The sequence below is a fragment of the Triticum dicoccoides genome, chromosome 6B (assembly GCF_002162155.2).
Source record: "Triticum dicoccoides isolate Atlit2015 ecotype Zavitan chromosome 6B, WEW_v2.0, whole genome shotgun sequence".
Taxonomy (NCBI): domain Eukaryota; kingdom Viridiplantae; phylum Streptophyta; class Magnoliopsida; order Poales; family Poaceae; genus Triticum; species Triticum dicoccoides.
In genome coordinates, this window is record NC_041391.1 from 499692106 (window position 1) to 499703796 (window position 11691).

An 11691-nucleotide genomic window follows, 5' to 3' on the forward strand; every position below is an offset into this window, starting at 1 on the left:
AACTTCTATCTGTCATTAGGAAATGACTCGGTTTAGTCGAATCTAATGGATGGGCGAACCACTTGAGTGGACGCAATTAGTAGTAGCGTCCAGACCTGGACGCTGTCCTTGATAGTATCCAGTCATTGTGCATTGCGTCCTCCCTATTTTACATTCTTAAGAAGTTGATCCCCACTACAAAGCATTCTCTCAACATGCACATAGTCCAAAGCACGTCGTTCTTTTATCAGCCCCCATCCTTAGGCTGGTCATAGTGGGGGCATGTTACTAGTCTATGTTACTACCTTCATAATGGGTAGTAACATATAGATGATAACATGCAAGCCTTCATTAATTGAGCTATAGGCTCATTTTACCTCGGGGTGTGTTATGTTACAGTAACATAATATGTTACCACAAGCATCTCTCTCCTCATTAACTCCATGACACATAAGCAAAATTGTCTTGAAATGTGTTATGTTACTACCTAAGTTACTCCCACTATGACTAGCCTAAACCACAGTCTTAGAACAAAGCGAACGCATGACGTTTCATTAACACTCAACCGTTTCCAGGCGCAAACCAAGGACTCCTCTATCTCCCCAGAAATAAATAAAACGATGACCCCTCACTACCTCCAACACCAAGCTCTTCCCCTCTATATTCTGTAGGTAGCGGCGAAAGGGTTCCAATCCAGGGAGCTCCCCCAGCACGAGTGAGTCGGTCTGTATCACTTCTGCTGCTCTCTGGTATTCTATCGGGCTATGTCGTGCCGCTGGTGTGATTCCTAACATCGTTGGCGGTCGCGGCGCCTTGGTCGTCCATTAAAGGTATCTCCGGCACCACTGGAGATTTGTTCCGTTCGATTCCAGCGGGACCGAACCGGTTGGTGGCAGGATTGGAGTCTGGACCTGGCTTTCTTTTCGGCCTCGAAAGACCGGGCAGGGCCTCCGTCCACAGCAGACAGTTTGGAGGAGCGCTTCATCCGGGAGCCCCTGTACGCCGCCCGTGTGCGTCCGATCGTTGTGACTTCGCTGAAGCGACGCGCACACGGGCCGGCCCAATCATCTAGCTGTGAGCGAAAAAACGAAAAAAAAAAAAGAAAAAGCGTGGGATCAAACGGACGACCTCATGCTCGAATCAAGTGAGGCTAACCAGCTGAGCTAGCTACCACGACAATTTTACATGCAGCGCCAATCTTAAAGTAGAATGTACAGGGGCAAATCCTTAAAAAAACGTTCAACATTTTTATAATATATGTTGAAGACATTTTAAATACAGTGAACGTTTTTGAAAAAAAATACTGAACAAATTTAAAATACTAAAATGGACATTTGATGGGTGTACGCTAAACAATTTTTTAATATATGATGAACAAAACTTAAATAGACAATGAACATTTTCTAATTATATGTTGAACAATTTCATAATATACAATGACTATTTTTGTAATACACAATGAACATTTTCTAATATACGTTGAACAATTTAATAATACATAATGAACATTTTTGTAATACATAATGAACATTTTCTAATATATGTTGAACAATTTAATAATATACAATGAACATTTTTGTAATACACAATGAACAATTTTACAGTGCAAGGTGAACTAAGCATTTTCTTAATACATTGAAGATTTTTGTAACACACAGTGAACTTTTTATACAAATACACAATAATGAGAAGAAGAACAGAAACATGAAATAAAAAAGGAAATGTAAATGAAAGAAAATGAAAAGGACAAAAAGGAATCAAAACAGAAAAATAAAAAAACGAAACAAAACAACTGAAAACCGGCCAAAACCGTGAAAAAACTGGAAGCAAAAAAACCATAGAAGAAAAACGAAAACCCCCCGCAAGAAACAGGGAAAACAGCAGCGAACGAAAATCCGTACCTGGGCCGGCCCAAGTGGCGACTTGCTTCAGCGAAGGCTCCTCCTTTTGACGCCTGCGGGCGTCAAATAGGATTTGCCGCTTCATCCACCTTCCCCAACAAGCGTTCAACTGGGTGCTGCCCCAGCTGATTTAGAGCGGAGCTTCTACTGCAGGGATGGTAGTCTTTTTCAGCAAGCTCAGGTCCCGCAGCTGTGGACGGAAGCCGTCCAAGGTACTCCTTTCATCAATGATGGTGAAGCCACGTCATTCATTGTTGTCTTAGTTTTCTTGAGAGCTACTCCCTCCGTTCGGAATTACTTGTCGCAGAAATAGATGTACCTAGACGTATTTTAGTTCTAGATACATCCATCTCCAAGACAAGTAATTCCGAACGGAGGGAGTACTACTTACGAGTTGTCCTATACTTTCCCTATAGTTACTGCTGTTATAACGCTTCATACTTTTCCACAACCCAGGGATTACATGGCCTCCAGCCAAATTTGACCCTTCTTCTCCTCACAAGTCACTATACTAGGTGCATCTACACAAAACTGATGAGGCAGACGACCAGTCGGCTACGGAGATTAAGCAAGCAGCATGCCACCCTCCATAATTCGGGTTTGATTAGTTTAGATTTTTACCATCTAACGAGCATGATGTTTTTTCATTGTCTTTGATTTTGCATCAATAGGTCATTTTTGCTGCAGTTTACAAGCAAGAGATTCCAACTGATAGGAATGAAGATCCACGCTTGGGGCATAATATGTGTAGCCGTGTTGTATTTTTCTCCTCTCCTATTTTATTCCACTACTTGCTTGCTAAATTAATTGGAGGCAATTGCTCCCTTTTAATGACTTAGAGCAATTCGTTTATCGTCAAATACCCGACCCCTAGCAAGAGATACATGGCGACCCTTTCCCAAGAAACAAAAGTAAAGAATAAGATCGAACCTTTTTAATTGTGTGTAGATTAAATTTAAGGCACATTTCAATGTTACATTTTGGTTATTGTATGCAAAGTTAATCATTAGAAAATTTAATAGGACTTTTGTGCAGATTAAAGTTATTCATTGTGGCAAAGCACTAAGAACTTAGCAAGAAAAACTCTTTTTAGCTCTTTTTCTACATTATATTACTTAAATGTCTACTCTTACTAGCATATCTGCAATATTCTGCCTTTGGTTTACAGGAATTTCATAGGAATCTTGTAGGATAGGATTGTTGTAGGAAAAATTCCTTTGGAGGCCTTTGATTTACAGGAATTGAATCATATTCCCGTACGGGATTTATTCCTTTCCTTCAGATTTCACAGGGTCAGAAACATTAGGTCCGAGCTGATGGAAAATTTCCTGTGGCGAACGACATGCGCACGGATAACTGTCCCTGCTGTTTTCGCTCACTCGCGTGTAGATAAGAGGGGGAAAGAAATAAAAGTTGAATCAAATCTGTGTCCAACCCTCCCTCCTCACACTGAACGGCATAGCTCCCCGGCAGCGACGAAGGCGGGCGAGGGACGCGGCCACATCCAGTCGACGGGCGATGACCACCGGCAAGCTGGAGAGCATCTACCGCCGACCGGCAAGCCTACAGAATCCAGCTTTGAATCCAACTTGCCTTCTGTCTATGGATCCATCTTGCCTTTATCTTCTCTTATTTAGACCTAGTGCTAATCGGTGGAGGTAGATGGTTAATTACGAATGTCATAGACTCATAGGGATTTGTGTGTCCGTATCACGAGTACCAATTCCAGCCCCCAATCTGATTGTTCGGTTTGTAATTTTGGAGACCGAATGCTTGCACTAGTATGCTATTGAGTATTGCTGTCCAAAAAAAAGTATGCTATTGTGTATTCAGACTCCATGAACTAGCACCCAATTTGTATTTTAATTGTCTGCACTAGCCTGTATACTCAGTTGATGATTGCCTGCACTAGTTGCTCGGTTCATACTCCAATTACATGACAATATACTATGCTGGCAGGGTCTATATTTACAATTTGTATGTATTATAGGATCGTGACCCTTTTTTGCACAAGACGTACGGACCCCAAATTAGTATCACCTCGTTTGTATTACGATTTTGTCCATATAAATTATAAAAGCGTATTATGACATGAGAAGAAAGCGTATTGCGACGGTGAACCCGACAAAGTCAATCCGTGCTTTATTATTAGGGAGAGATTGTTCACATTATTATTAACCATGAACCAAATGCCATTATTTCTTTATGTTTCCTATCTGTGTTCCTATCCCGTAAACCAAATGACATTTTGTTTTCTATTCCTATAGTCTGAGCATTTGTAGGATTTCAGATGCATGCCACCTCATTTCCTATACTTTTTCTATTCCTACGAAATTCCTATCTTATGAACCAAAGGAGGCCTATACTATAGGTACCCGCAGCAGCGCGCGGGGTATCATCTAGTTTCTAAAATTTCGGCTGCCCCGTCACCAGTTTCTTAATTACTGGATTATTAATTATTAATAATAAAAATTTCGGCCGTAGGTGGGATGGGCCAAGACTGCTCCGGGTTAACAGGGTGCTCATTTCGCCTCTACCTGGCCTTTTCGGCCCATACGATTTGACAGCCCAGTGCTACGGCATTTAAATGCAACACACACCTGCGTCCTCTGCATCCGTGCTATTTCCACGACGTCTGCCACGCGCCTGAGCCCGTAACTGCCACCAACACGCGCTCGACGAGAGGAGAACAGAGATGGCGCAGGTCTGGGCGGTGTTCCTGGCCGTGGGGTCGCTCGCCATCGGCATGCTCGGGGTGCTCGGCGTCTGGCTCTGCTACCTGTTCCAGGCTGTGGCGCTGGGCCCGCCTCCCGCCCCGCCGCCCGAGACGCCGGAGACGGTCGACGACGACAACGACGACAAGAACGGGCTATCAGAGGCGGAGCTGAGGCAGCTGGGCGGGGTCGTCCAGCCGGAGCCAGCGGACGGCGAGGAGGAGGAGGAGGCGCTCTGCCCTATCTGCCTCGACGCCATGGAGCCCGGCCGCGCCGTGCGCGTCCTCCCCGGCTGCAACCGGGCCTTCCACCAGGACTGCGTCGACCGGTGGCTGGCCATCTCGCCGCGCTGCCCCGTGTGCAACATCTGGGCCACGCCGCAGTCGCCGCGGGCCTCGCCGACGGCGGCCAAGACTGCTCCGGGTCCAGGGTGCTGACATGGGCGCGGCGCGCGCGCGTTCTTGGTTCTTGACGATTCTTGGTCTGCCTCTGAACCTCTGATTAAGAAGCCTTCTTGACCAACTCTAGTTAGTTTTCTTGGCTCAGGAGAGCGGTTCTTGTGAGTCCTTGTCTGCTACATGGTTGTGTATAGCATTCTTGGACGGGAGACTGCATGTAGTTACTAGGATTCTAGAAAGAAATGAGTAGACTTTTTGCAGATTTGGGTCTTTTTTCTTCTATCAGATCGTCACATTTGGCCGCATTGGGTCTGTTTGATGAACGAGAAGCAGTATATGCTGTGAAGATAACAAACTGATGTTGGATAGCACATCGATCCTATTAATCCGACGTTCTCCAATTCTGATTTTGTCAATTTTGATTCTTCCTTTGAGCTGTCGGTTGAAAACATACTGCAAACGTGAGGTTCAGAATCTGAAGCGTCTACTAACATTTGCAACCTGATATTGCAACAGTGCTAGAGTTATGCCTTCATGGTTCTTTAATGAGAAGATCAGCGGTTACTCTTCTGCTTTAGTTAATTTGGGATTAATTTTCAGATCAAATGCTCCATAGTTCGATTCTTGTTTCTTGTTCTGTGGCATATTGGTTATCTTGTGATATGTATGAATTATGAGTACTAGCAGAGCTTGAAGCTTAAATTTCCTTTACATAATGTTGGGTTTCCTCAAATGTCATTTTTTGTTCAGAATTGGGCATCACTATCTGTGGTTTGTTAGGTATGGTCAGATGGTTCTGAATTTAGTTTACTTGTGTGAATGAGTCATGGAGCTCATGAGCTCTTAGAAGGCAATGCTGAAGTTTCTTGGTTTTGGACATGTTGCTGCTTTGTCAGCCTGCCCTCCCGTGCTATTCTTTCAGTCTAATAAGCCAATCTGCAGCCTGCTTTGTTAGGCGAACGACATAGACTTATCTAGCTCAGATAAATGAACGCTGGTTCAGCTAAGTGTACTGACTACTGAAAATGGGAATCTTAGATGCTTTTTAATCAGGTATTTGATCACCAATGGTACAGTTCATACAGTCATACTTCTGCATGATGTATTATTCTGTTACACTAACCAATGTCCTCACTGATCGGCTTGAAGTAGAGCTTGTTTTTGAAGTGGGGAAGTAGGATTCCTGAGCGGCTGTTCTTATCATTCATAGATCAAGACGATCACTTTTAACAAATACTCCTACAAACTGGATAAGGCGGTTTGAATTAAAAGCTTCTCGAATTATGGATTAACAGACAGACCTTTGTCGCCCTTGAACTTTCGTGTTAGCATGTGAACTTTGCAAAGCATTGTGTGGCGATGATCCGGCGCTTGTATTATTCATCGAGGGCGAGTATTGTTCATTGTTTTTTGAAATAGCTCATCATTCATGCCGCATGGTCATCAGAGGGTGTACATTTCTTGATAATTATCCAGCACACTTTCAGTGGGGATGTGTATTTAGCCCGTATTAAGATTTTTTTTTTGAAAAGGAGCCCGTATTAAGATATTTCTGGTAATCTTTACAATGAAGTCCATGACCCAGTGGCATGGCTACAATTCAACATCAGCAGTCTAACGCACTCACGACAACCTTATATCCTATGCCCATAAGGACAAGCAATTGCATACTCATGATCCAAACTCGGATGAAATCATTACGCGAAAGTGAAAGAGTTTAGAATAGAGTGCTCCAAACGGTACGTACATGTACATCCCGCTAGCAACATTCCACTAACTAGGAGACGGAAGTTGGATAGTACACATACAGTGGTTGGTGCTTGCTAGAGGGGGTTCATGTCAGCAGAGTGCCTTCCTTTTTTTTAGAAAAGGAGGATGACCCCCGGCCTCTGCATCTGGAAGATGCATACGGCCACTTTATTGATTATTCACGATGACCATACAAAGTATTACACCAATGTGCCTGAATCCATCATCTTGGCAACATATGCCACTACTCCTATCCAATATGATGAAAGAGAGCTAGCCGGGCCACTACCCAGACCACTCACGTAATCCTAACATCAATAGCCGGAAGCCGAAACACATTCGGAAGCCCCAGTCGAGCCACATGCCTGGTCTGGGGCATAATCCGGTCAGACGCACTCGTGTGTCGTCGCCGCCATCTTCCACAGGTCCGTCTTCAGATCAAATTGAGGCATCTACCATGTCTGGCCACTCCGCCATTGACGCCACCATGACGCCAAACAGCAACCTCCTCCTGCGCGAGTCCATCTCCGTGCATCGGACGTCGAGCCTCCACAGCGCCTCGCCGCCGACATCCGCCGCCATCAATGAGTGAGATGGAGCACCGCTCCACCCTCCCCCCAGCCAACGCTTACTCCAAAACGGCACCCCCAGGAGAACCTGGACGCGTCGGAGGAAAAGCGGAGGCTTGGGCGAAGAAGGGCACGCCGTCAGCAGCTGTTACCCACCCCAAACAGCGCCCGCCACCACCCAGCCCTCAAGGCGGCGCCTTCAAGAAGGTCACGGCGCCAAAGACGCCGCCGCCGCCCACCGGAGTTAGGTTTTCACCCGAGAAGCTAGGTGGTGGGGAGTGGAAGGGCAGACCTTGACAGACGTCTCCATGAAGAAATCGGCGCCCGCAGGCGGCGGCGTCGTCGCGGCCGGCCGTAGCCGACCCGGGTTTCCCCCGATCTGGATCCCGACCATCAAAATCGCATCATTGGGAGGCCCTTAGGCGGCAGCATAGGGAGGGGAGGCGAGGGGTGCGGCGGCGGCGCTATGGGGCGTCACCACCACGCCAGATCCCTTCCTCGCCGCCAACAGCAGCCGGCGGGCCAGATCGGGCGCTGACTAAATCTGGCGCCTAAGCACCCGCACGCCTACGCCGCAGCCACGGCCGGCCAAGCTCCAGGCCACGCCACTCCACCCACCCAGAGAAGGAGAAGCGCGAGACGAAGCAGAGGGCCGCCGGGGAGCGCCGCGACGGCCGCAGCGCCGGAGGCCGAGCCTTCCCCACCTGGAGCGGTCGCCGTCGTGGAACGACGCCGCGCGCGCGAGCGGGAAGCCCCGCCGCCGCCGTCCGCCGCGCGGGCTTCGCCCGGCGGTTTCCTCCGGCGGCGGCGCGGCAGGGGAGCCGGGGAGAGGGGGTGGCGAAGCAGAGTGCCTTCCTGAACAGAAGCTCTCCACCGGTGACTCCCAACTCCCAAAGCAAGCAAAAGATGCTCAAGAGACTGATGGTTGAGAAGAGTGGATAGGCACCTGACATGTCACTCTCCTCATAAGCTTGCTGAGCTGAGCTCAACTCTAGAGAGAGGGAGAAGATGATCAAAGGGTGCGCGGCAATGAAGATGGCGAGCAGTGCGCCCCTGTGTCAGCCTCATGGTCCTTGTGTTCGTCGGGGAAGGATGGCAGGCCCGGTCCAGAGCATCACCAGGGCAGAGATCGACCATTTCTGGCGCAGAAAGAAGCTGGAGGAAGAGGAACTCCCGCTCGATGACGAGAAGGAGGCAGCAAGGATCAAAGCCAAGAGTCTCAAGGCAAGTATACTTTTACCTCTCATCGGTCAAGAATAATCTGTGTAATAATTTGATGATCCCATTTCATTCACTACCTAGTTTATACAGCTAAACTGCATACCCTCTTTTAATCGCAAAAATAAAAACTGCATAACCTCTTTAAACCTCAGTATGAGACTGGAGTATTATACAAGTATACATGGAAAGAATATTGTATGGCCGAGTCATTTTGATACCTTTGCCGTTTGTGTTTGTATAATTAATTTGGGTCGGTCAAACTGTGTTAAGAGCAGCAAGAAGAATACATGCTTTTTGAACAAAGGATAAACGGGATTATAGGCGAGAAAACAGAGACAGCCGAGATGATGGAGGAGGGAGAGATCGCCAGGAACATCGAGATACAAATTGGCATCAAGGATTGGTAAGCTCCCATCTCCTGATGTTACGCGCTATCTCTCTTTCTTCACTCTACTGGTGATCTTGATATGGTGCGCACACCTTAACAATGTCTGGCTCTCCTGCATGGTTCGAAAAAATGGATGCAAAACTGAAACTTTGGAAGTGCATACTAACTTCTGAAATTATGAAAGTGCAGGTGGAGGAAAAGCAGTTATGCATATCTAAATCAACCAGCAGTAGCATCCATTGATGACAACAGCAGTTGGAAGGAGAACACCGGATATATTCCGCAGAAGATGCATTTTAGGTGCTCCCCGCCAGCAGTTTACCAGATGAACGTGACTGCTTTCGGGATCTTCTAAATGCTGATACCAAGGATAATGTGAACCATAGGGATGCATTTTCCTTATGCGTCTCAATATGAGTTTGAGTCAGATAATAAGTTTGATGAAAAGGGTACTTCTTGAGTCAAGCATGGAACAGCCTTATCATTTACGATACAAGTAGTATGTTTGGGGATGCAGTGAATTTAATGAAGCTCTTTTATGTTGCTTAGACTACAAGAACTTGTTGGTCCCCAAAGCATCATCACAAGCTAATTGACTAGAATGCATATTCTGCTCATGACAGCAGACACTCAAAATATCCATTACCAGTAAAATGCAAGTTCTAACATATATGAGTCGTGATTTATTTGAATCACTGCCCTTCGATGACACCCATTATATGCATGATAGGAGTGCACGTACGCGTGCTTGAAGTTCGGAGCACCAAATCATGATATACTCTCCAACAAATTACTGAACTGATGGGGTTTGTGCTAGTATGTGAAATCAAGCAAATAGTCATGAACAAAAACAAAATGACAATACACCTTTTGCAATCTAAAACATGTTCCTTCCATAACAAAATAAGTGGTTTTAGTTCAAATTTGAACTAAAACCACGACACTTATTTTGAAACGGAGGGAGTAGTAATTTTGAGTTCTTGGCCATACAGGAATTTACGAGAGAACAGTAGAACACAGAAGCTAAGCAGAAAGATTGCCAAAAGAAATTAGAAGGATGAATGGCACAAGAGCATCATGAACTTGTTACCAATCTGAGAAAAAATTGCTTGTGTGATAACCCCAAGGAAATATTTGACTCTCATCCAGGATTATCCTTCAAGCTGAACGAAGTACAATAAAAAAAAAGTTTCATTCCAGGTCTAGTACTTAAAACAAAATAAAGAAGGTAAATGTGGAATTAGACGAAGGGCAGAACACACAGATAGAGCAGAACATTAATATAACATGTACTTTTTTGCAGTTCTAAGGTAGTATAACTCAACAAAGATCCAAAGTATATGAACATTCAGCACTATGCAAGGAATCCAACTAAAATAAGTAATTTCCAGCTTTTGTTGTATCCTCTTACAGCGACATGATGGCAAATACACTAATTTATGCATGTACGATACAATATATGCAGTAGAAGCTAGAATTTCCCAGTCTGATAATGGTACAAAGAACAACAAAACCAACTGCCATCGTTGCAGAAGATTCCCAGCATTGCATCCCTAGCAGATTTCACAGGTAAACCGGTTACAATATTTCTGAACATGGAAATACTTCGCATACGCAGCAGGCTTGTAAATACGATGACATAACTGAAGGGCACGAGAGGCCTAGGGCACACCAGCATACAACCATACAACCTGTCTGGCATCTGACTTCAATAGAAAGAACACAAATACATCACACAGAGGAAACACTCATCAGGCTATTAAATTACAAATAAGAAAGGGTTGTCGCGATAAATTGCAGGTTCAATCCCAGTGTTTTACAAGAAAAGTAATCGGGACCTTGTTTTGTAACTCTCCACAAGTGCATTCTCTATCGCTGCCCATCTGACCTGATCTGCATTCTCAAAAAAAAAGGTTGCACAGATTTTGCACAAAAAGTCCAGCACGCCTAATTTTCAGCTTCTGCTGTCTATGAAAACTGAACCAAGTCAAACAATTGTTTCCATGAATTCAATGGAGATAACTGAATATTGAAACAGTCCCCATGATACATCTCAAATTATCCGTTTCCTGTCATGTCAAGCATCTCATCAAGACCCTTCAATCTCTGTAGTCCTTCACTAATTAAAAACTTAATCTTTTGCTTATCATCACAATTGCGATTTTTTTCAATCTCCGCCCGTACTGTCTGCCTCAACTCATCTGGACAAAGAATGACAAACATAATTAGCAAACTTCAAAGATAACACCACACAGCAGATAAAAGAGCAAGGTTTAAACATGACAGACCACGAGCATGTGCAGGGGCTCGGCGAGTCATACGCAGTGCCTGCCTATAAAATTTGAGGACACGCGCACGCAAAATGAAAGCCCGCAAATCCATGAATTGAGCCATCGGAGAACACCTTACTTAATAGAAAGCAGTGATCATGACATTTGGATCCTCCTGTCACACTGAATATTCAACAAGAATGGATATATAAGCAGCAAGTTATAGTACTTGTAAAGGTATTTGGGCACTTGCGTGATGTACAATTAGTCATTTGTGTCAGATATATCCTAAGAAAAGTTTAAAATATTCACATATAAAAAATAAACAAGTATACTGAATGATATGCCACTGCTTCTGCATCAGAAATACTCCCTCAGTCCCAACTCCCAAAATGTAAGACAATTTTTTACACTACGATAGTACCAAAAATTGTCTTACATTTTGGGACGGAGGGAGTATTATAAATTCAATCACGAGACATTACCCATTCTATAATGGCAA

At 44.9% G+C, this 11691-nt stretch overlaps 3 protein-coding genes across 3 annotated transcripts; 2 read left to right on the forward strand and 1 right to left on the reverse strand.

The window, feature by feature from the left end:
• The first annotated feature begins 4575 nt into the window (after positions 1-4575).
• Positions 4576-5031, forward strand: LOC119324254 (E3 ubiquitin-protein ligase ATL23-like). The gene has a single exon (XM_037598017.1). It carries the CDS (start codon positions 4576-4578, stop codon positions 5029-5031), a length of 456 nt encoding a protein of 151 aa, XP_037453914.1.
• A 2724-nt stretch (positions 5032-7755) lies between these two features.
• Positions 7756-9445, forward strand: LOC119326679. Its single transcript, XM_037600304.1, has 3 exons — positions 7756-8534; positions 8807-8934; positions 9109-9445. Exons 1-3 carry the CDS (start codon positions 8319-8321, stop codon positions 9272-9274), a joined length of 510 nt encoding a protein of 169 aa, XP_037456201.1. The 5' UTR covers positions 7756-8318; the 3' UTR covers positions 9275-9445.
• A 1153-nt stretch (positions 9446-10598) lies between these two features.
• On the reverse strand, positions 10599-11390 carry LOC119323595. Its single transcript, XM_037597289.1, has 2 exons — positions 11208-11390; positions 10599-11120 (listed from the first exon to the last, which is right to left on the reverse strand). The coding sequence occupies exons 1-2, from the start codon at positions 11311-11313 to the stop codon at positions 10978-10980; spliced, it is 249 nt and encodes an 82-aa protein (XP_037453186.1). The 5' UTR covers positions 11314-11390; the 3' UTR covers positions 10599-10977.
• Positions 11391-11691: the final 301 nt, after the last annotated feature.